The 24996-nt window shown below is 46.6% G+C and overlaps 1 protein-coding gene across 2 annotated transcripts in view; it reads right to left on the bottom strand.

Annotated features, from left to right (window-relative positions):
* CSMD2 (CUB and Sushi multiple domains 2) overlaps positions 1-24996 on the bottom strand; it is a 658464-nt gene that overhangs the window by 182473 nt on the left and 450995 nt on the right. For both annotated transcript variants that reach the window (XM_082362533.1, XM_082362534.1), the window contains exons 23-25: positions 22662-22818; positions 20726-20917; positions 15642-15768 (exon numbers count right to left, since the gene is read on the bottom strand). In XM_082362533.1, coding sequence (XP_082218659.1) covers positions 15642-15768; positions 20726-20917; positions 22662-22818 — 476 coding nt within the window. The remainder of the gene's footprint in view (positions 1-15641; positions 15769-20725; positions 20918-22661; positions 22819-24996) is intronic.

Below are 24996 nucleotides of genomic sequence, written 5' to 3'. Positions count from 1 at the left end.
AGCTGAGTCTTGAGAGATGAACAGGATTTTCCAGATGAAGGGGGTGGCGAGGAGTGTGAGAAGGAAGGGGAATGCCGGGCAGAGAAAAGAGGTTGCTCAAAGACACTGATGGGATGGAGAGACGGGGACCCCTAGGACAGTACAGGTTCTTCAGGAGGACGAGAGCATGGGTGCAGGTGGGTGAGACCTGAAGCCATGGGTTTGGACAAGCCCACTCAACGATTATCAGTGTGGGCAGCACACAGAGAAGGGTGTCCTGGAGATCCATGGCATTAAGGATGAGCAGGGGAAGGAGACTAAGAATGAGTGGAGGAGGTAGAAGGTAAACCAGAAAAAGGTGCAGCCCAAGGAGTCAAGAGAGGAGAGGGGCTTCCCTGGTGGCACAGTGGTTAAGAGTCTGCCTGCTAAGGCAGGGGAGATGGGTTTGAGCCCTGGTCCTGGAAGATCCCACATGCCGCGGAGCAGCTAAGCCCGTGTGCCACAACCACTGAGCCTGCGTGCCACAACTACTGAAGCCCACGTGCCTAGAGCCCATGCTCCACAACAAGGGAAGCCATCGCAATGAGAAGCCCGCGCACTGCAACGAAGAGTAGCCCCTGCTCGCTGCAACTAGAGAGAAAGCCCTCGTGCAGCAACAAAGACCCAATGCAGCCAAAAATAAATAAGTAAAAAAGAGAGAGAAGAGTGACTCAGGGCAGGGCAATGATGTCCAACTGTGGAAGAAGGCAAGGCAGGCATGGCCTCTTCGATCCTTTCTATGGTGCTGGGTCAGGGCTGGGGGCAGAGAGAGGGGGAGCCCCGTTTCCAAAAAGGAGGGGCCTTGAGTTGGTCTCAGCGTCCTAAATCTGCCTGGGGTACAGCCTGGGCTTTCACTACTGACAAGTATGCCAGCTCAGCTAATGAGCCCCGCTGGTCTCTGGTCCTCTTTCCCATTCCCCTAGGGGCTGCCCGGAACCTCTGCTTGCTCTCTCTGGAGCTGGGTCTTCATGTCAGATTGGCTGCCACTCCCTTTAACTGCAGGGCACCTCGACCGTGGGGCCATCCCTGTTCCGGGATCTCTGTACACCTTTTCATCATGGTGTTTCCGCAGAGTCCCACCTTCCACCACAATGTCCCAACAGCAGCTCCCCAGGTGAGGCAGCCCTCACCTGGCCCTCACTCCCTTACCTCTGCCCACCAGCCCACCACTAAGAGTCCCCCTAGGCTTTGCGGGTAAGCCTCATGACACTCAGCTTCAACCACAGGAAGAGATTTACTGCCAGAACTTTCATCTAAAAAGCTAGGAGAGCATCAGATTGTCATTGTAGGGGGCTGCACCCCTTACGTGCTGTCCACAGACAAACTCGAGTCTGGGATTATGGTTTTCAGCTCTCAGTCTGAAGGAAACTTTAACACATTGGGCACTTCTCGGGTACCGCCCACCTCCACACTTAGAGGTGGTTCATCTGTATCCGTCGCACATTAGAAAAATGCAAAAATTAGAAAGGAAAAAAATCACAGCATCTTTATATGTTGATTTCACTTGCCTTCTGACTGGGCCCCAGAATATGAAAAGGCTTTGGGTGCTTCCAAGCAACTGTCACCACTGCGTGAACACAATGGATGTTGCACCGGGAAGAAGAGTCGTAACAGCGGATCTTTACATCAGGGGAAAATGGCATGTGAACGAATATCTGCTGCAGCGCGGGGAGGGGTCAGAAATCACTCCTGTCCCCAAACGAGAACGCAGCTTAAATTATCCTCAGTGACTTTGGAAATGACAATAAGAAAATAATACTTGTCTCACAAAATGCCCCCCTCTGAGCCACGGTGCAGCAAACCAACAATTAAACCATGATTATAATAGCAGACAATAATAATTAAAGCATTGTGCCATCCAAAGAGCAAAAACTGAGAAGACAGACCAAAGCTCAAAGCAAGCATTGGTGTCTAGAGCAAAATTAGAGGCTGTCCTTTCCTGGTGCCAGCTGGTATTGGCAAGACAGAAAGATTCGTCTTGTGTTATTTTCCTAAGTGAAAGAATAAACCTGGGCTTCAGTTGCTGAAGAAGCTGCAGTGACGGATGTTCTGGGAGGCTGGGCAGTGTACAGATGCAGCACTGAAGCTACTGCCCTGTGTTTCACTCTTCCTTGCTGAGTAACCTTGCACCACTTCTTTTCTCATTATCTTTGCCCTGTAAATGAAGGCTCTGTGACTGCCTATCGTTGACCAGAACCTGCCCTGGAGGTGTCAGGGACTCTGTGAGGGGCAGAGGTGTCTTTATCCGTTTTGGAAGAAATGTTTTCCATGAAATGAAGAGGCTATTTAACAAAATGGCTACGGGGTCAAAGACTTGGGTTCAAATACTCATTCTTGATAGCTAATTGAGTGACCTGAAAGAGCCTCAGTTTATTCCTTTGTAGAATGGCAGTAACATCATCTATCCAGCAGTGTTGTCAAGAGGATTATTGTAAATGAAATCACATATAAAGTACCTAGCACTGAGCCTGATACATAATATCAAATCAAAAGATGGTAAAATCACCTAAAACAAATTCCAGTTTAGTTCTATTTTTTTTTATAGTAAGTCCCCTACATATGCACCTTCAGGTTGTGAACTTTCAAAGATGTGAATGTGCGTTTGCGTGTCCAATCACATAAGTTAGTTCACGTGTCTGGTGTACAATGTCACGTGAGTGCATCCCCTACAAGTGGTTGTGCTTTTGTGTACTTTACTGTACAGTACTGTATAGAGTACAGTAGTACAGTACCGTCTCCCACCTCCTCTCCCTCCTCCGGTCAGTAACTCTTCTTGCCTGTTTACTCGATGCCAGCCCCTGTATGCCAGCTGTTGTACTGTACTACTGTACTTTTCAAGGTACTGTACTGTAAGATTAAAAATGTTTTATTTTTTGTGTTTGTTTTTTATGTATTATTTGTGTGAAAAGTATTATAAACCTATTACAGTACAGTACTCTATAGTCGATTGTGTTAGTTGGGTACCTAGGCTAACTTTGCTGGACTTACGAACAATGGGACTTACGAATGCGCTCTGCGAACGGAACTTGCTTATATGTAGAAGACTTACTGTATTTGTTTTACTCCATTAAGAGAGATATGTTAGTCTCCTATGGCTGTCAATTTCTTCTTGTTTTTCTGACAGATTTTGCTTTGAGTTTTCTTGTTAGGTTATTTGGTGCATAAATATTCATGACTGTTGACACACTTGTGGACTAAGCATTTTATCACGTGAAATAATTCCCTCTGTCCCTTTTAATATGTATATATATTTTTTAACCTTGAATTTTACCTTTATTTGGAAAAGCAATATTGTGACCCCTGTTTTTATTTATGTATGTTCTCATGCTATTCCTTTGTGTCAACTTTTTAATATTTTATTGTTCTTCTGTTTAGCAGCATTTTTTTTTTCTTTACCTAACTTGAGAATCTTTTTCTCTTTTTTCCAAGTTAATATGGAAATTTAACTTGTGGGCACCAGCTCAAGGCTCCTTACAGCTCCCTCCCTGCCCACAGGTTGGTCAGTGAAAGCTCCACACGTAACAGTAGAGGCTTCCTTTTCCTGTGTGCCCTCATCTCGGGGCCTCCCTCTGGGACGCTCACACATCATTCTGCCCACTCCTTTTGCAGACTCTTAGCTCAGCATTTTAGTCTTGCACTCTGCTCTCCCACTTGACCTTAGTTCTTGGCTGATCCTTCAATCCTCCCCCAGCCATCCTGAGCTCCTGCAACCCTGGCCTGCTCCAGGGACCACCTCTTCTTCTCTTATTTTCTTCTACCTCGCACTGTGGAGTGGCCAGACAAAAGTGAATTTATACTCATTTCAGAACTGATACGTTTGTTCTTGAAGCAGCGATGATGTTGTGTGTTCACGAACTCGTTTCTTCTTCCACCTAGGCACAACCTCCCTTATAATTAGGTGAGCTGGGAAATGTGTTCTGGTCAGTGGGATGAGGAGGAAGACCTGACTCTTAAAACAAGTTTTGTTCTACTCTCTGATGCCTTCTCTTTTCCTCCTCAGCTGGCCAAATTTGAGGACACACTGGAGGACTGTGAGGGTCTCATGTGAAAGGAGCCTAATATAGGGAGACTAATAGAAGCTTATCTCCATCAACCTGTTTTATGCTTTTTGGTTATTATGTTTTCTTGCTATTTCCTTTTTCTTTGTAACATGTCTTAGTTTTCACATTTCCTTCAGTGATTTGCAAAGTATACATTTTGTTTTTAATTCTACTTTAGGCATTTTTAAACATTTTCAAAAGTATTCCTAAATGGGCATTTTCTCTAATTATCAATTTTAAGAAAAATAATAAGCACAGGGAGATCAGCTCAGTGCTTTGTGACCACCTAGATGGGTGGGATAGGGAGGGTGGGAGGGAGATGCAAGAGGGAGGGGATATGGGGATATATGTATACGTATAGCTGATTCACTTTGTTATAAAGCAGAAACTAACACACCATTGTAAAGCAATTATACTCCAATAAAGACGTTAAAAAAAAAGAAAAAGAAAAATAATATACCATTTCACTCTCCTTTATGTAAGACTGAAAAGCTAAAAAGATTTTACTTTCCCCTCTGCCTTCCGCCAACTATCAAAACACTGACAGTACAAGCAGGGAGTATAGACTCAAATTAAATATCGTCTTTCATGGTCATCAATTCTTTGTATAGTTTTTTTCCTAAACATCTCAGTAGGCTAAAAATTATGTCTGTTTTAGTTTCCTGTGGTTGCTGTGACAAAGTACCACAAATGTGGTGACTTAAAACAACAGAAATGTATTCTTTTGAAGTTCTGGAGGCCGGAAGTCTGAAATCAGTATTGCTATGCGGAAATCAAGGTGTCAGTAGGGCTGCACTCCCTCCAGAGCCCCTAGGGGAGAATCTGTTCTTTGCCTCTTCCAGTTTCTGGTGACTGTTGGCATTCCTTGGCTTGAGGCCTCATCATTCCAATCTCGGTGTCTGTCTTCATATCACCTTTTCCTCTGTGTATATAAAATCTCCCTCTGCTTCCTTCTCATAAGGATATATATGATTGCATTTAGAGCCCATCCAGATAATCCACGATAATCTCCTCATCTCAAAATCCTTGGTTTGACCACATCTGCAAAGATCCTTTTACCAAATGAGGTAATGTTTACAGGTTGCCCGGGTGGGCAATTTTCTGTGGCTCTTGTGCATATTATATCCTGGCTGAATCAATGATTCTCCAAAGGCTTTGGTCTTTGATGTTACAGAGAAGAAACTTTAGGAGGGTTGGATTAGTTGTGATTGTTTATCGTAAATGGCTGTTTTATTTGCTGAGGGCTGACTGTGTGCTTACCTGTGTGTGTTTTGTCAAATGCTTGTAGGGATTTTTTTGTTCTCCATGGAACTGTTCCATTTTTCATCAAGTTGTATCTTATTCATTTTGCCTGGAACTCAGTGAGTCCTTTCAATTCACCAAGGATAAGAAGAGTTTGCCATCATGTGTTTTATTGTACCTTTTGTTAATTGTTCCATTTGTTAATTGTTCTTCTTCATTTATGCCACCTGGATTGGTGCTCTGTCTTCCACATTTGGCAACTTTTCTTTCGTTACTTCCCCACCTTCACACCTTTTCTCTTCCGTCTCAGAGAGATTCTCCAGCTTGTCTCCTATTTCAATGTTTTTATTTCTTACAAGACAAATACCGCGATTGTAAATTTTTATTCTGTATTTAGTTTCTTTTCATTCTTCACTTGTCTCTGTCACTGTGCTTCTAGCTCAGGAGCTCTCTTCCTCCATTTCACCATCCATTTTCTGCTATTTCTCATCCCTATTTCTTATATTTAAATGAGAATATTATCTATATACCAATTTAAAATTTCCTCTGCCTACCATGGTAAAATCTTTTCAGGAAATATGTTTCTATTTCTTTAGGAACATGGTTCTCTTTTTTTAAGAATGGTATGTTTTAAGTAGCATCACAAGCTTTTCATTTAATTTAGTTTAATTTTTGCTTATTTGTTTACTTATTTTTTGAAAGGGAGAGATTTACACTGGTCCAATGTGGCCAATCAGCAAGGTTTGCATTTCTTTGGTTGAACTGTTTATTTTCTTCCTAAGAGATGTTGGAATTCATTTCTGGAATTGTAAACTGGCAGTCAAATTGATGTATTCTGGCCAATTCAACTATCCGGTGTAGCTCAGCTGGATTATTATTCTTGGATAATTTGAAGTAGTTTGTGTTTCTTTTTCTAGAGGTAACCTATGAAAAGCTAAAGTGCCAGAGAGCACCACCACTCTTAAAGCTACATTTATACCTACCAGGTTACCTACATCCTCTCCTTCAAACACTTTCGAGCTCCTTTTTGTTGGTTTGTTGAAACTGTAAATCTGACAAAGCCATACCCCATCGTGTTTGTGCTTATCTGTTCAGTTCCTTCAGGTCAGTTCTTGTGGTATGAGTACATGGACCTTCTCTGTTTAAGGTCTGACTTGCTGTCACTGCAAGAAAATAAACCTTCTGGAAGCTGCTAAACCTGCAGCCACAATTCCTGGCAAGAGCTATGAACAGAAGCTTTACTTCTGGTGCCTCCTCTGGGCCAGCTGCCTGCTTGCTGGGTAAAGGGAAGCCACACTGACCTCAGTGGGGAATTGTTGCCCTCTGATTGATATGAAACTGCAGCGGGGCCATCTGGGCTTCAGGCACAGCCAGATGTTTTGTCTAGTCCGGCATCCTCCCAGGAAGACAAGTTCCACTGGGCAGGGGTTCTGGTTAATCAAAACCATGGCCCCCTCTCTCAGCAATCCCACTGAATCTTAACCAACAGCCAAGAACAGAGTTCCCAGGTTGCCCTCATGTTAATCATTAAGAAGCATCTCCACAGTTAAAAATCAACAAACTAGGACTATTAGCCAAACATGAACTTTATAACTAAATGGGCATTAGGAGCAGAAATCAGAGCTTCCAGGAACAATAAGTTCTCCATTCTCCAAGTGCCCCAGATCTCTTCATGGAAAGCATACCAGCAAAGCACTGTGTCTTATCCCTTTCCCCATTCCCTTCTTTATAGCCAGCCACATACAGCTCTCAACCTTAACCTAATTTGTACTCAGTTCTTCTGGGTGTAACCAGCACCCCTCAAACAGTTATACTCAATTCTTCCTTGGCTTCCCAGTCAATTTATCCTCTGCATTGCTGCCACTGAACTTCCTGAAGTGGAGATATCATCACGACATACCAGATAATGAGCTCTTTCAGAAGCAGCTACCCACCCCTTCTTCTCTTTTACATGCCTGGAAGGTCTTTACCTCCACACTGCATGGTGAACTACTACTGTTCGGTAAAGTGTAGCTAGAATAGCACTTCCTGTCTGTAACACCCTGCCCCTCAGCTGCCACCTAAAATTATGAACTGGCCTTGCAAATGCTTTCTATTGTGTTTTGTACATACTTCTACTATAGCATTTATTTTGTTATATAAGAATCTAAGTAGGCACTATAGGTAGGCTTATCTGTACTCCATTTCCAAATCTCTCATCTGTCTCTACTATTGAAACTGTAAAAACAAAACAAAACCGATCTCTCACTTTCCCTCAGCCAGTCATGGCAAGTTCAGACTAATGGAATGTAGGAAGATGTCTGTGAGGATGGTGGTTCTTCCTCAATAAATATGTAAACCCTCACTAGAAGAAAGGTCTGCTCCCTTTCCTCTTCCCTCTTCTTTGAGACTGGAACACAGACACAATGCCTGGAGCTGCAGCAGCTGACTAGGTAACTATGAGGACGAAAGCCTAAGGATGGCAGAACAAGAAGAAAAACAATGGCGTCCTGAGCAGCTGCACCAGGTCTGGATGGGATCTTCAGATTCTTTTTCCAGGAGAAAAAGTGAACCTCCACCTGCTGAAGCCAGCTTTAGTCAGTTTTTCTATTTTCATTCCTAATGGATAAAATTTCTATCTGTAAGACTGAGACCTTCAAGGGAAAAGACTGTTTCTTATTTACATTTATACCCTCAGTGCCTGGCAGAATGCCTGGCACTAAGTGCTCCAAGTTTTAAAATGAACTGAATGTCGTTACTGTCTTCAAATTATTCCAGTGGCTGCTCGTTATACTGAGAAATCCATGTAGAGTTCTCATCTTGGCATTCAGGGTCCCGCAGAGAACCGTCTCTACTCATGCAACCTTGTCCCCCCACATCCAGCCACATCAAGTGACTGCTTGTTCCTCCTTTGTGGACAGACCCTATACTTTCCCCAAGGTTCATGCCTTCACTCTCCTTCCCCTCAATTGGCATGCTTCCCCTCTACACCTCCAGGTAGAACTTGTCTTTCTCTTCCCCATTACTGAACTTGGCTTGCACTTAATGTCTTAGGGGTACCTGTTTATTTGCCTATTTCCCACTAGAATATGAGCCCCTGGCAGACAAGGACTGGCCGTGGTCTGATCTTTGTGTTTCCCACCACACAGCATCACACAGTCTCTGGCACAGAGAAGGTGTTCAATGTCCTGGTTTGTTAAATGGAACTAAACCAGGGTCAGAAGGGTAGACTGGGGCCAGACAGAATGGGCTTGAAATCTGTATCGCTGGGTAATTGTGAGACATTCATCCTTTCTGGGCCTCAATGATCCCATCTATAAAATGGGGACAATAATAACTGATCTAGAACCTGATATGCTGTAGAGACTGGATAAACACTAAGTAGAGGGGAGGCCCAAGAGCAAAAGGCTTTGCCTCCTGCTCTTCCCCAGTTGTCATCTGAGCTGGTCCACTGATTATCAAAAGGAAAACTCAGACCCAACATCGGAAACTGAGGAGAGGTCCCACCCATGTGGGCTGAAACTTCCATGTTCTATGAACTGACAACATAGTTAGGGGTGACATGAAGGGCGCAGTTCCCTGGTCTGTTCTCCTGCTGTTAGCTGCCAGGCCTGGACAGAGTTCATCAGTCAGCCTGTCCCATTCTTGGCCCTCAGGGAGAAACACTTGCCAAATGCTGTAGGCCGCCCCCCCCCACCCCGCCCACGTTCAAGGGCAGGGTCTCACAGCCAGCCAGCCCACCCAGGAAGGGCCCGCTTTCCTGCTTGGGCCCCACCCAGGGGTCAGCCTGAACGTGAATCCCTGCAGCCACCCACTGTTCCCCTGGGCACTCCTGGAAAGGGACTCTCTTTGCCCAGCTTGCTGGGGTGAGGCAACCACGGATCCCTCCCATTGCCTCCAATGCTTGGTCGAGGCTGAACAGGGTGCTGGGAGGCACCTGCAAGCCTTCTGTCTGTGCCCCCGGGGACAGTCTCATGGACTGGCCTGTGGGCTGTCGCACATCCCCTCCCAGCTGGCACACCCAAGGGAAAGACCTGCTTGACACCTGCCCCCACCAACAGCACGGCACCCACCATCTGTGATCTAAGGGGTGACCTATCACCTGCTGTGCTCCGGGATGCCCATCTGGGTCAAATGAACAACCACCTGCAGCTCGTGGAGGGGGTTCTCCACATTTGGGAATTACATCCCAGGCACTGTTCTAGTGTTCAGATATGCTAGCTCACTTCATCCTCATAGCAGCCTCAAGTGGTAGGTACTATTTTAATCACCGTGTTACGGAGAAGAGAACTGAGGCACAGGGTGCCTGCCTGAAGAGCTTCCCAAGCTACAGAGAGGATAAGAGTGGTAGGTAGTGTGGTGGTTGAGTCTGGCTCTCAGCTGCAACTTGATACTGAATGAGTGACAACTGGGAGGACAACTGGGACATAAAGATAATCAGCTCTTCAAAGGAATCCAGCTGAATGATCAGCCCGAATGGCCCAACTGCAGGACTCAGTCGATGCGGGGGTGGGGTTGGGGGGGAAACAGGAGCTGTTGTAAAACAAAACATAAATACTGTCCTCAGAGAGATGCAAGATGATAATGCATTGATAAAAACAAAAGTAAGCTGTCAAGAGCAATCTGAAAACAAAAAGTGCAGTTTTCTTGAAATAAAAACGAAAACCAAAACAAGATTTCCAAAATAAAGAGGGAGGAATAACAGAATAAACACTGTTGAAAACAGAATTAATGAAAACACAAGATGACTGGCAGAATGCAAATGGGATATAGATCTTTCAAATCACCAGAGGAGAAACAGAGCAAATTAAATCAAATCAACTAAAAATAGGAAGAGTTAAAAATAAAAAAAAGCAATAAAAAGCATAATATATTTTGTTTGAAAGAAAGCATAATACATTGGATGTAAAAGAAATGTATAAGTCCCTGAACTCTTTTCCCTTCCTTCAAATATACATAAAACATAAGTAAGAAAAAATTCAAAAAGTAACAAGGGCACAATGCAGTAAAAGTGGAACTGATTTAAAAATCATACAAAATATATAACTTAGTAACTTTTAAGACATTCTTAAATATTCAGGTTGAAAAGAAATCCAACCTAAAATTATAGACTAGAAATAAACCCAGCTGAACAGTCTATATGAGAAAAAAATAAACTCTTCCATGGAAAAATATACAAAGAGCTTGAAGCAGCAAAGGCAATTAAATACCATCTTGCCCATCAAACACTGCCAGGATTGACAACATAGAGTAATGCTGGGTAGGGAAGCAGGCTCTTGGTAGATGTGTAAATTGCTGCAATAGCTAGAGGGAAATTTGAGGTCATGTATCAAAATTTGCCTTCTAAGAACATATCCTAAGGAACTAATTGGACAACTGTTCAAAGATTCATGTATAAGGATGTTTACTGGGGCGAAAAACTGAAAATATTCACTTTATCAATAGGGAAATAGTTAAATAAATTATGGTTGTACAGACAACAAAATTCCCTGTAACCATCAACCAGGATGAGGCTGATCTATATAGACTGAGAGGATAAGATGATGATATATGAGTAGAGTTTAAAACAAAAAGCAAGTTACTGAGCCACTCAAGGAGCTGATCTTGTTTTAGCAAGCATGCTTATTGCATTTGTTTTCTGTATACGCTGGCATACAAAATACCTAAAAGAGGAAGTTGAACAAATGGATATCAATGGCTATCTTATGTAGGGTGTGCAGAGAACAGAGTAAGACGATGGGGACTTCTGATTTCTACTTTATAAACTTCTTTATGGTTTGTACTTTGAATTTTTAAAGATGAGTATCTCTTTTTAATAAAGAAAAATTCCATAAAGAAATTCTCACTTAAAAAATAATAACTAGGGCTTCCCTGGTGGCACCGTGGTTGAGAATCTGCCTGCCAATGCAGGGGACACGGGTTTGAGCCCTGGTCTGGGAGGATCCCACATGCCACGGAGCAACTGGGCCCGTGAGCCACAACTACTGAGCCTGCGCGTCTGGAGCGTGTGCTCCGCAACAAGAGAGGCCGCGATAGTGAGAGGCCTGCGCCCCGCGATGAAGAGTGGCCCCCGCTTGCCGCAACTAGAGAAAGCCCTCGCGCAGAAACGAAGACCCAACACAGCCATAAATAAATAATACTTAAAAAAAAAAAATAACTAAGTCTTACTCTGAATAAGGGCACAAACACAAAAGGGGCTTTTTGTGTTTGTCTGAATTATATCTGATTACAAATTCCCTTAACTTTGTTGCTGGTGATTCCGGGGAGGGGTGGCGGGGTATGGGGGGTGGTGAGGGAGAGAGAGGAGGAGAGGGAGAGAACACGCTAGAGCACGGATGTGCATGTGGACGGGGCAGACGCTGGCTGGCACGGCAGCCTGGGGTGGAGGGATCGCAGGAGGAAGGCGAAAGTGTCCCATCACTCCATCCCCATCTTTTGGCCACTCTCCGTGCAGCCTCTGCTCATGTGGCATCAGCTCCTTTGAGGTTGTGTGGCTCCAAGAAGCCTTCCCAATCGAGGGCTGAGGTTACTTTCACCCTCTCCACGCCATTCCCCACCTCGGGGTCCTCACACACACACACCCAGCAGGCCCCCTCTATAGTTCTTTCCATCTCTGGAGAGAATATTTCCTCTATTTGTCTCGACCCTCTCTTCCTGAGGGCTAGGAAGGGATGCTCTGCTCTCCCCTCCAGCCCACCCCACACCCATCATTCCTGTAATTGATAACAGTCTTCACGTCTGCCCAGAAACGCCGTCACTGAATTCTTGTGCTCTCCCTGTCCGCCGCTCGGAGATCTCACGGCTTTCCTCCCACCTTTCTCCTAAACCTGAATTCCCGGGGACTGATGTCGCATGTCATGGGTGTGCTAAGGTTACTAGGTCATGGAGGAGATGCACGCCCAAGTACTTAGGCAAGAAGTAGCAGGATGTCTACAGTTACCTTTGTGTGATTCAGCCAAAAAAGAAAAAAAAAAAAGAGACAGAGAGAAAAAAAAGAAAGAGGGCAAATATTCACAGTAGTTGAGTCTAGGTGGTAGGTAAGCAGGTGCTCGGCATACTGTTCGACTTTTCTATTTTACATATTGTATGTTGCACAACAAAAAATAGGGAAACAGAAGAAATCTCAGTTTCCACATTTCTTGAGGCGAATGAGACCGGCTGGTGTGACTCCTTAAATGTCTCCTGAACTCGTCCCTTCTTCTCCATCCTTCTTCTCCATCCCATCGCCACCGGCAGGGTTCAGGTCTCCTCATCCTGACGACGCTCTGGAGACAGGCTCTTCCTCACTGGGGTCCCAGACCCTGTCTGTCCCCTTCTCCACAAGGCTGCCAGGACAGGGCCAAACTCAGCGTCACGGCCGCCACGGTCCTCTGCGCTCCGGCCGCATGCAGACTGCTCCACCAGCTTCTTCCCCCTCCACGGCCCACCCCTCCACCAAATCTCAGGTGACGCTCCAGCCATGGGGACCGGCTCCTTGCGCCCGCACACCCTGCGTCACCTCTTCTGCCTCGTAGGCCCTTCTGTCCTGCCAACCTTCTTCCTTGGCTACCTGGCAACTCCTCTCCATCCTACACGACTTACTCTGGTGTCTTCATTTCCGGGATAGCCTCTCTGGCCTCCTGTACTGCTGCTCAGTCCCCTGCCCCCTCCTTCCACCACCTTGCTCTGTGTACACGCACATGTCCTCTTTGCCAACAGCGGCCATGGTCTTATTCATCTGGGCAACGCCAGCGTCTCCCGTAGGCACTGCCGTGTATTCAGCAGACAGCTATTACATGGAGGAACGAATGAATGAATGAGTAACGTGCAAGATGGGAACGTGGGAAAACCTCCTGATTTGCATATGGAGACACCTGTGATGAATTCATTGTTCATTTACTATTTACTGAGGGACCTTCATGGATCTGCTAGTCATAAAACTACCTTCATATCTGGGTCCCGCTTGCTGCATTCATTCAGTCATTCAACGCTTGACACTTGTTAAGCCTCTGCCACTGTGCTGAGAGCTAGGAGACTTGTGAAGATGAACTGGGCAGAGAGCATGGCTCTGGCTGGGGAGGTAAAGCAGGAGCATAGAGAGGGGAGAAGAGTGGTCGTGTCATAAGGGAAAGACAGGCCACGGGCACTGGGAACGCAGAAGCGGAGAAAGGACTCCTAGGAGTCTCCTGAGAGTAGACTGGGGGAGACTTCCTGGGTGAGCTGACATGTGCACTTGACTTTGAGGGAGCGAGAGTTGTAGACATAAGCCTTTGGAGGGAGGGGGGCATTCCGGGGAGGGCAGAGTGGAAACCAAGGCACTGAGCACGGCCATGAGTACATGTACAGGGGCCACTAGCTATTCAGCTTTGTCATTGAAGAGAAGTGGTGGGAAATAAGGTTGGGAGGTGGGTTGAAGTCATGACAGTCTTGAAAACCAGGATAAGATGCTCAGCTCCTGTGAGCACGGGTGCCACGCAAGCGTTCTACTTAGAGTGCGAGTTGATCAGGCGCGCTTCCAGAAAGTGACTCCAGCAGCAGTGTGGGATGAACTTTTGTATTTAACACAAAATCCTCAAGAGCTCTGCTGACCTCATTTTGCATAGGGCTGAGCTCAAAAACTTGCACGTGGCAAACCCTTCATACATTTCTTTAATTGAACTGGGTCTAAGACCATGTGTACATCAGCGAATGTGCCAACAGCTGTATCTCTGGCAGCAACACACCCGTTCAGCCAGTTCCCCTTCATGGAGACCTCGCCAGGGCAGGGAACCTCTCCTGGCCACACTTCTGCCTCTTGTCTTGACTCCCCACTATTCCAAAGTCTCAACAGTTCATCCCTGGATTATTGCGACAGACTTTTGACTGGTTTTCCTCCCGTGAGCTCTCTCCACTGTAAATAACCCTGCTTAGGAACCTTCCACGGCTCCCTCTTGTTTATTGGCATTTAGAATCCTCCGGGGCTTCCCTGGTGGCGCAGTGGTTGAGAATCCGCCTGCCAATGCAGGGCACACGGGTTCGAGCCCTGGTCTGGGAAGATCCCACATGCCGCGGAGCAACTGGGCCCGTGAGCCACAACTACTGAGCCTGCGCGTCTGGAGCCTGTGCTCCACAACAAGAGAGGCCGCGACAGTGAGAGGCCCGCGCACCGCGATGAAGAGTGGCCCCCGCTTGCCACAACTAGAGAAAGCCCTCGCGCAGAAACGAAGACCCAACACAGCCATAAATAAATAAATAAACAAACAAACAAATAAATAAATAGAATCCTCCGCAAGCAGGCTGCTCCGTAGCCCACTCTGTCTCCCTTTCCTTTCCACATGCATCCCCCACCCCAGCCAGACCGTCCCCTCTCCAACTGCCTGGTTCAATTCTCTTTCCATACCTCATCCATCCTGCCACGCCAACCTCCTCTTTTCCTCACAGCTCCTCTGAACCCAGTTTGCCAGCAGCATCATCTGGTGCGAAGATTCAGAAAGACCTGGATCCACGCCCCAGCTTTCTGAGTCACTGTGTGAGCTTAGACACACTATGCATTCTCCTGGAATCTCAGTTCTCCTATCTATAAAATGGGAGTAATAAGAATGTCTATTTATTTTTAGGGCTTACTATTCGTATTCCCAGGGCTACTGTGAAGAGTTAATAAGACATTACGTGTGCCAGGCCCTGTGCTCAACAAATGGTAAAGATCCTTTCTTCTCTGACCCTTTGGAACTCCAAAAAGTAATTCCTGTTAGTCAAGCACGTACATGGAAAGGAAGTTACATTTTGAGGGAATACGTACACAGTACCTGACAGTATGCTGGGCTTTTCGAACTATTCCTTCCACAACTCTAAATCATAAGCATTTTTGTTCTCATTTTACAGATGCAAAAACTCAGGTTGAGAAAGGGAAGCAATCTGGGGTCCTACAGTGCTAAGCTGACCTTTACTACCATCAGAGAAATAACCACTGAACCATGAATAAATACTTACTATGTTTCAAGCACTGTGCTGAGTACATTACCTGCAGCGTCTCATTTAGATGCTTCATCCCGAGAAGCCAATATTATAACCCATACGCCACAGAAGGAGAGGAGAAGAAACTCACCCAAAGTCCTACAAATGGCAAGTGGCTGGGCTGGGATTCACGCCCATGCCCTCAGCTACTGTGCGGACACCATACCGCCTAGGCCAGTGGATTGTCTGAACTTGGATTGCAGCCCTGTGAGGCCAAGGCTGGACTTCTCAGGTTTTCCATGGGCCCCGGCCTGAGCCTGGGGTCAGAGCAACCACTGCTGCTCACCAGGGCCTCCAGGTGAGGTGGGCAGGGCCAGCCACTGGCTGGTGGACTGGCGATGACTCCCCTGGACAGCTGGCAATGGCTCCTCTGCTGGCCCTGGCACTTACCCGATGGTGCAGCCGGCATTGGCCTCGATGGTCCAGATGCAGTTGAGGTTGTGTTCATAGGGAGCTGGATACCCGGGTGACAGCACCTGCCCCGACACCTCTCCGTTCACCGTCCCGCCACACTCGGCTGAAAGAAATCCCGGAAGAGCGAGCTTCAGGGGCTGACCTGTGCTCACGGCAGCCGCCCACTGGCTCCTCCGGCCTGTGTGCCAGGGCCCCTCTCGTTCATTCCAGGTGACTGAGCGCAGCATAGTGAAAGGCCCTTGGATGAGACTTGTATCCAGGATCTACAAAAGCCCCTACAACTCAACAATGAAAAGACAGAGTTCAGTTAAAAAACTGGCAAAGCCTTTGAATAGACATTTCTGCAAAGAAAGTATACAAATGGCCAATAAGCACAGGAAAAGATGTGTAACATCATTAGTCATTAGGGAAATGTAAATCAAGACCACAGTGAGATCCCACTTCATAACCTCTAGGATGGTTATAATCAAAAAGACAGACTAACTAACGTGTAGGTGAGGATGTGGAGAAACTGGAACCCTCAGACATTGCTGGTGGGAGTGCAAAATGGTGCAGCTGCTTCGGAAAACAGTTTCCTATATAGGTCCTCAAAATGTTGCCCTATGACCCCAGCAATTTTGCTCTTGGATATATACTCAAGAGAAACGAAAACGTATGTTCAGATGAAAACTTGTACACGAATGACCACTGCAGCATTATTCATAATATCCAAAAAAGGGAAATGACCCAAATGTCCATCAGCTGTTGAATTAGATTAACAAATGTGGTATACCATTACAATGGAATATTACTTGATCATAAAAAAGAATGAGGTACTGACACACGATACAACGTGGATGAACATAACGTTGAAAACATTATGCTGTGTTAGAGAAGCCACATATTGTGTGTTTCTATTTATATAAAATATCTAGAACAGACAAATCTACAGAGACAGAAAGTACATTTGTAGTTGCCAAGGCCTGAAGAGGAGTGGCAGTGGGAGGGATTGCTAATGGGTATAGGGTTCCTTCTGGGGAGACAAGATGTTCAAAAATTAGATTGTGGTGATGGTTGTACAGCCCTGTGAATACACTAAAAAGCACTGAGTAGTACACTTTAAATGGGCCAACTGTATGGTATGTGAAGTCTATCTCATTAAAACTATTAAAAAAAAGGTCCCTGGGGGTAGGGCTGATGGCCCACTCTGTGACCAGACTCTTTGAGGTCTCCTGAGAATGTGCAGACACTTGAACCTGGTCACTGACAGGAACTGGGCCGGTGTCACGTGCCAGGAGCACGAGGCATGGCGTCCTTCCTCCGGAGACCTGGAGGAAGAGGCGGCCACAGCGTGTGCCCTGCGCCCTGACAGACGCACGTTCACGGCAAGTGGCAGCACAGAGGAGGAGGTGATCAGTTTCCTCCAGCGCAGGGCAGGGAGAGGCGGGCGGGTGGGTGGGAGGCGTGGGCTGGGGAGGCCGATAGGGAAGAGTACTGCGAACTTCCTGGGGGTGGGAAACAGCATGGCAGCTTGGGGGATGGGGTATGAGATGGGGCCTGGAGGGAGGCAGGCCTGGAAAGCTGGGCGAGCATCGTTCATCGAAGGGCCCTGCACAGAACCGCAGTGTTTATGCATGAGAGTAAATTGATCACTTTACACACTACTGCCCTTTACACATTAGAGAGAATGCTCCTGCAGCAGTGTGAAGGGGCGCAGAGGGGTGGACCTAGAGGCAGGGCACCAGTGAAGAGGTCCATCTCCCCATCAGAGCAGCCCTCCAGGTCAGAAGCTGGTGATCCTCCTGGCCTTCTTCCTCCCCTTGTCTAATCTGCCTCTGAGCCCCAGGGCCTGAACCTCTGGGATGCTTTTCACACCTGCCCCGCCTCTGCCTCCATTGTTAGAGTTGTGGCTCAGGTCCTTACCATCTCTAGGGTGGCAGAGTTGCGTCCCCCTCGGCAGTGCCACCAGAAGGATCTTTCTAAAATACAAACTGGCCACATCACTGCTTGCTTTAAACCCTTCCCAGAGTGAAGTCCAAGCTCCTTAGGAGAGCCCATCAAGTCCCCCAGAGAGGCTCCCTTTGGCCTTTTCTGGTCCCGTCCTGGCACCCCTTGGTCCAGCCAAGTGTGATAAACTCCACAAGCCCAGGCACACTGGGCCTCTTCAGGCCTCTCCTTGGACTGACAAGTCGGCCAACATCTTCCCCATGAGACCTTTTGTGACACCCTCCCCTCCTCACATCGAGTTGACACTATCCTCTTTTGTGTCTCCATTATAACATGGAACGGTTTTTATCATAGACATGTAACAGGTTATTAAAATCTATCTCCTTCACTCCTCAGCAGCAGGAACCTTGTCTTACTTACATTTGTACATCAAGTGCCTAGCATGGTGTTTGGCACATCATGGATGCTTTAACAAGTGTTTATTGAATGAATAGGTGGGTGGATGATCAGATGGACGAGAGAAGCTTACTGCTTCCCAGGAGAATTACTATGAAGGGTCTGAATCAAGGGAGCATGAGAGAAAATGAAGAGATTTGTTGCAAAGCTTTTTAGGAAAGATCTGATTAAGCAAGATCTTAGAAGAAGGAGATGAGGGGATCGAAGTCACACATGGGAGACTGACCTTCCTCTGTTCCTACAAAGGACCCATCAAGCGTCTCTTGGGCCCCATGGCTTGACCTGGGCCCACTAAGGCAGGGCGGGGGAGGGGCCCTCTGCAGGAAGCCTGCGCACGAGACCGGGCCCTTTCTTCCTGCGTAACTACCCCCGTGTTGACATTGGGGTGGGAGAAGCCAACCTGAATGAGAGATGTCGGGCTGGAGGGGCTGGTGGCAGGGAGCAGCGTGTGGGTGGGAGGATGAGCTGTAAGTTGTGGGGAGGAAGTCTGTCTGGCCCCACAAATAGCAGAGGCAGCTAGAAACGGGGCAGGACATTATCCCTGCCCTGGGCTGGAGCTTCCTTCTGTATTCCTGATGGAAGGGCCCCTCCTGCTTCCCAGAGGCGAGCGTTTGGAGGCAGGGGCACCAGGAGCACTTCCTCGGGGACACGACTGCTCTTTCCTCAGGGCTCACTTTATCTGGGGACGGACAGGGGGGCAGGGGGAGCCAGATGGCTGGCATGCAGCAGATCTACCAACAAGACCCTAAGACTCTCGTCTTCCTGGTCTCCTGCCTTATCCCCATCTTACAGCCCTGGCTGCTGCGTTTGGGCTGTAGCATCCACTCATCCACAAAGAAAACAGCTGGATGTTTCAGCTGTAGTAGTCATTTCTGGTAGACCACGATCCAGTCCATCACAACACGACATGTGTAAAACTATACACACATAATCCCAAATACACAGCCTCCCTCCCCTGCGTAGGGCCTGAGGGAGTCTCAGTGGGGAAGCCCTCCGAGGTTCAAAGTATAAGTACTCTCACTAGCACTGCTTGAGTGGATTCTCTAAGTTTGGTCCAACCGGCAAATTAGATACTCAGAAGAACCTTTCGGTGGAGCTTTTTTGCAAAGCAAATAATTGTCTTGCAGTGTGAATCATCACCTCCTTCACATTTCATTTGCTTTGGCTTGCCTATGGCATCATACTGTTGTCTGTTTACACCTGTGTCTCCCTCACTGGCCTGGGATCTGCTTTTCCCTGTATTCCCAGTGCCTGGCAGAGGGCCTGGCACATGAATGAAACAAGGGGATAACAACAGGGAAGCAGGGAGAAAGGGACGGGGCATGCCTGCGGATGAGGTAGACTTGAGCAGACAGAGGAAGATTCTAGAGGCCACTATCCTGATCTATCCACAGTTAGGTTTGAAATCCTCACCTTTAGACCCTCTGTTGGGTAACAATGTTGAAGGTCCTGTTAACACGTAGTTGCCTGGGGGAAAAGAATATCGCCCTTACCTCCCCTCCTGTGGGTGATGTTTACCCATCCTTTCAAGTCTCAATTGAAATATCACCTCCTAGGCACAACTTTCTCGTGTTCCCTCAACACTTTGGCACTTACTCTTTTTACAGTGCTTATCTTGTATTATAATGACCTGTTTATGTGTCTCTTCTCCTTGCCAGGGTATGGACTCCCCAAGGGCAGGAAGAATGCTTTATTCTTTCCTTTTTTATTTCTCTGCCTCTGCACATACCCAAACATGCACCTGCAGGTGGCGCTTAGTAGGCACTTAAACGTTCTCCCGGTGGATGTTTTGTCCTTATAAGATTAACCAGAGCTGCACAGCCATGCTGAGGTCGTGAGCCATGGGGCAGGGGATGGAGAGAGGGAAAGGCCTCTCTCCTTTTGGGGCTGGGGATACAGGACAAAGCAGCGTGGTGGAATCCTGGTCAGCAGGGAGGGTCACACACGCAGTGAGGCGGGGGGTGAGAGGTGGAAAGGCCACACAGACAGAAGGACGGGTGTTGCCTATTTCCCACTTCTGCCTTGGACCAGGCTTCTCTTGTCCTGTGACACATGGATGAAGCTTCCAGAGAGCCTGTGCTGACATTCTGGAAGCACCACAGGCTTAAGAAGGTGCTAGTTCATTATCCTATTCTTTCCTAAGTGTGAGATAGATGCTAGCTCATGATCTGACTCTTTCTCAAGAACAAGATCGATGTTAGTTCATGACCTGACTCTTTCTTTCAACATTCCGGAAAAGGGAACATGAGCCCCATTTTGCCTATGGGGAAACTGAGGCCAGAGTGAGCTGGAGACTCATCTGAGACTTGGTGTTGCAGGAACCCCTGGAACCAGGCAAAAAGTCCACCTCTTCCTTCTAACTGACCCTCCCACCTCTCCGCCAGGAGAGGATTACGACTCTGAGGGCATGACCTGGCTCTGGTCCCGCTCGCTAAATGTATGACAGCGGCAAGCCACCGCCTGGCCTCGCTGCCGTGCGGGTGTAATAAGGTGTGAGAGTGAGGACGTGGGGAAGGGCGGGCAGGGCCAGCCATGACTCCCGTGAACAGGACAGTTCAGACGGCCCCAAGGCCATGGAGTGTGAGGGCCAACGGGAGACCCTTAATGAGACCAGAGCTGGGAACTCGGGATTAGGGGACATCAGAGAGGGGTCACCTGAAGAGCAAGAGGCCTCCTACCGACACAAGTGGGGAGCGGCCGGTCCCAGGTCCTGCGCTCCCCGCTCAGACACAGCAGCTCCTCGCTGCCCCGCAGGCTGTACCCAGGGTCACAGCCGAAGGACACAGAGCTCCCTGCGAAATGGCCTCCATCGCGAACCTTGTAGCCAAACTGGGGGGTTCCTGGATCTTCACATTTGATGAGTTCAAAACCTGGGGACGAGAGAAGAGATAAGGGTGATCAAGACGTGTCATGGCACAAACCACACCCCGCCCTCCCCACACCCCCACCAAGAGCGCACATCCTTAAGGAAGCCACCCGGCACATGCCCCTGGGTCCTGATGGAGGCGCCCCTCGGCGTGTCATGCGGCTGTGCTCAGGTGAGGGTCTGTTACGGAGTGTTCGTTCTCCCTGTTGCTATATGTAAATGACTTCAGTTATTTCTCCCAGGACAGCTTTTAATAGTTTTCAGGTATAGGGTCCGGATTTCCTATTTTTTTGTTGGTTTGACCCCATAGCATTTTGGTAGCGGGAGCTGCCCTTCCCATTTTGTTAACTGAGACAGTCTGATGGGAGAGCGTAATATGGAAAAGTCACTTTAAATGTATGTTTCAAAGCTCAATTTTGTCCTGCTTAAATACACTCTATTGAACGAGCCTAGAGAAGGAGACCTCTGTGAGCTTACACAGAGCTCCTAAGGCACGGTGGCCACCTGTGTTAGCTCTCACTTGTTATTCACAGGAGTCTTACCGGGAGGGGTAACTGTGCATTGCACAGCTGAGAATATTGACTCGGGAAGGTCACACAAATTGTTCCAAAGTCACGCAATCTCAGATGATAGAAACGGAATTTGAATATGACTCTATTGAATCCTCTTCCACTTATGTGCCTGCTGTAACAGGCACAGACCCTACACACGCAGGCAAGAGGAATCTTGAGTAGACTCGTTGGTTTTTTTATTTTAGCAGCTTTATTGAGACATAACTTACATACTAAACACTCCCCCAACTAAAGTGTATAATTCAGTGTCTTTTAGTTTATTCACAGAGTTGTGCAACTAACATTGCAATCGACTTTAGGACATTTTCATCACCTCAAAGAGAAGGTGATTTCCCCTCAACTCCCTCATCCCCAGGTAACTAACGATTTTCCTTCTGTCTCTATGGATTTGCCTATACTGGACAGTTCATATAAATGGTTCATGCAATACATGTGTCTACATGTACTGTGACGGGCTTCTTTCACTTAGCATCATGTGTCCAAGGGTCGCGCACACTGTAGCATGGATCAGAACTGGATCCTTTTCTATGGATATTCACTGGCTTTTAAAATAGTCTACAAAAGCACCTTTCTTTGTAGCTACTGGGCAAGTAGAAGCTCGAATAAATGAATAAAATAGCTGTGAAGCCGAAGTATGGAGATGTCATCCCAGGTACTCTGGGGCTGTGTACGAACCTCGGTGCTTTCTGTTTTTGAAATCTCAGGAGTAAAGGAGAAAGTTAAAATCAGGAAAAAAGGGAAAGAATCAAGCCTCGACTCTTTAGGGAGTAGTAAAAAAGAACATAATTATACATTAGTGCTTGCATTTTTTACTTCTGACTGTAGCTGAACATTAGTTTATAAATGTCACCATTAGGAAAGGCTATCTTTGGTTGCTTTAATTCAAAGGCTCAGCGCTTATTATTTTTAGTGAGTAAAAGGTGATTAGTGAGTCAAAGGTGTGCTGTGACTCTTAGCTAAGTTACTCACAGGTGTAACCATGGAGCTGTACGCCAAGTGGCAGCTTATCCAAATCACGGGCACAATGTCTTAGGGGAAACAGTCCGCTAAGCACACACCAGTTAGAGAAAATCAAACCCACTAACTGATGGGTGATGTCCCAGAGCCCAGCCTCCCTGTGTGTGGAACCGGGGAAAGCCCGATTTCACTGTCTACTCAGATGCGAAAAAGACTTACTGGAAAACTGCAGCTCAAAGCCCTTGCTGGTGTTCTCAGCATCAGAGATGAAATCAAGCCACAGACTGCTGGACGTGCTGTTCAATGTCACCCCCAGCATCTCAGATCGGCTGAACACCCCCAGCAAACGGGCGGAGTTGTTGTTGCCGTCGTAGACCTGGACACGGGAGAGACCCCAACCCCACATCATCAGCATGGCCGTATCTTGAACAAGGGCTTCCCACTCCACAGCCCACATTCCCAGAGTTTAGCACTGATAACAACTGTTAGAGGGACAGTTAGTCATCAGATGCAAGGAAGACGGCAGAGTGGAGTTGCCACCGGGCAAGTTATCAGCCCCGCTAGCCTACTGGGTACCAGTCCTGTGCCCAGCCCATCTCGGTGTGAATCGGATCTCTAGGAACTGGATGCTGTTCTAACCTTCCCAGAGGAGATCTGGTCTTAGCTCCCCACCCCCCAGATGGCACCAGCTTACTCTTCAGCAGCTTGCGGAGACCAGGTTGGGGCTGCCTGAGTGCCCAAACCATCTGTTTCTGCAGACAGGCAGGCTGCAAGCATTCGACTTTTCTGCATTGCTAAACACTCCATCCTGCCCTTCCAGGAGATGAGACAATCGTCCTCCTCCCTAATCCTACTCCACTGTGGCAGTGGCCTCAGTGTCACACTCTGCTGGACATGACCCCTAGGATCCAGCAGGATGGAGTTAAAATGTCCAGCGTGTCAGGTATCATGGTATCTTCCCCTTCCCCAAGCTCAGTCTCTGCCCCTTCCCTCCTAAAATGAGGGCTCCAGCGAGGGCCTGCAGGCTTGCCAGGGGTGGAATCGTGCAGTCATCTGGCTTCCCTGACTCCCATCTGTCCCCTGAACTACTGAGCACCAGCAAAGACAAGACTCATCAGAATAATGAACTGGCTCCCCAGGTTCTGAGGTTGCTGCTCCTTTCCAGATAATTGTGCAAATAACAACAGAATTTGTGATTGAGTGAAGGACCCCCTGTTGCTTTGGTAAATATCAAAGATGGGATCTATGGGTGGGTGATGAATATTTGTGCATGGCACAGGATGTGGTGCCAGCTGCCAGCAAATTGGAACAATATTTCCATTCTACTATTTATGAAGCAAAGTTTTCTAAAAGAAGCCATCCTTCAAGCTAACAGTGTTGTATATTAGAGATTTGTTTAGGCCCCTGGGAGCTTCAAAAGTCTGTTTCCAGATCCTATATGCAATTGTTTTATATCACTGATAGACTGGGAGAACTCCAGAGTGCCAGCAGACACAGACATGACACCAGTTCAAAGAGTTCAGCACACTGCTGCATCAAGATTGTTATAAAAATAGTTTTACCCCATTAAAACATATTTTCTAATTAACTGATCAAGGCATTAATCATCAACACTTGCTAACATCACAATAAGAGAGACAACCAGACATCATGTGGTTGTTAATGGAAGACCCACCAATACCTATGGTGTCATTTTGCCAAAAAAACATCAAACCTGAATCAGATCAAGCCACTGGATCCAATTTCCAACTTATAGGAAATATGGAGGACAGAGGAACATATGAAATGAATACATTACAAATAAACAAGTCACAAATAAATTACAAGGGAGTAAAAAAGAAGAGATGGAGGTAAAACCTAAAGACTAAAAAAATACTTGAGGCAACTAATCCAATATGTACAACTTATTTGGATCCTGATTCAAATAAACTGTAAATTTAAAAAATATTACATTTATGAGATAATTGGAAATTAGAACACTCACTGGATATACTATGGTATTAAGAAATTGTTGTTAATTAATAAAAGTATAATGGGAATAGGATTTTTTCCTTAATTTCAAAGCATAATTCATCTTAATTCGTTAAGAATATTTTTGTTCTTAATATGTCATTATGATAAAATATTCATTGCAGGAAACTTATAACAAGAAAAGCACGAAGAAACTGAAAGCAACTTTCAGCACTCATAACATTTTGGTGACTATCTTTCTAGGCTTCGTTCTATGCATATCTTTCCTTATATAGTTTTTAAATTTATTTTTTTATAAAAGCAAGATCAAACTATAGATACTATATGGTAACCTGCTCTTTCACTTAATATAATGTGTATATTTTTCAAATCATTAAATATTTTTTCCACAACAGCACTTAAACATCTGTAGAAATTTCCATCATAAAATTAACCCAACCCACAATATAATCATTTGCATATCATTGTCCAGAATATGTGGAATATGTGCCCTGGCACATAAGACGCACTTAACAAATGTATGATAAATAAATAAACCAATATTTTCTTTCAGTAATTTTGTTCATAAATCCACCTGGAATTT

Source organism: Balaenoptera borealis (assembly GCF_965194805.1).
Source record: "Balaenoptera borealis genome assembly, chromosome: 1".
Taxonomy (NCBI): Eukaryota; Metazoa; Chordata; class Mammalia; order Artiodactyla; family Balaenopteridae; genus Balaenoptera; species Balaenoptera borealis.
This window is presented reverse-complemented; position numbering and strand designations above follow the sequence as displayed.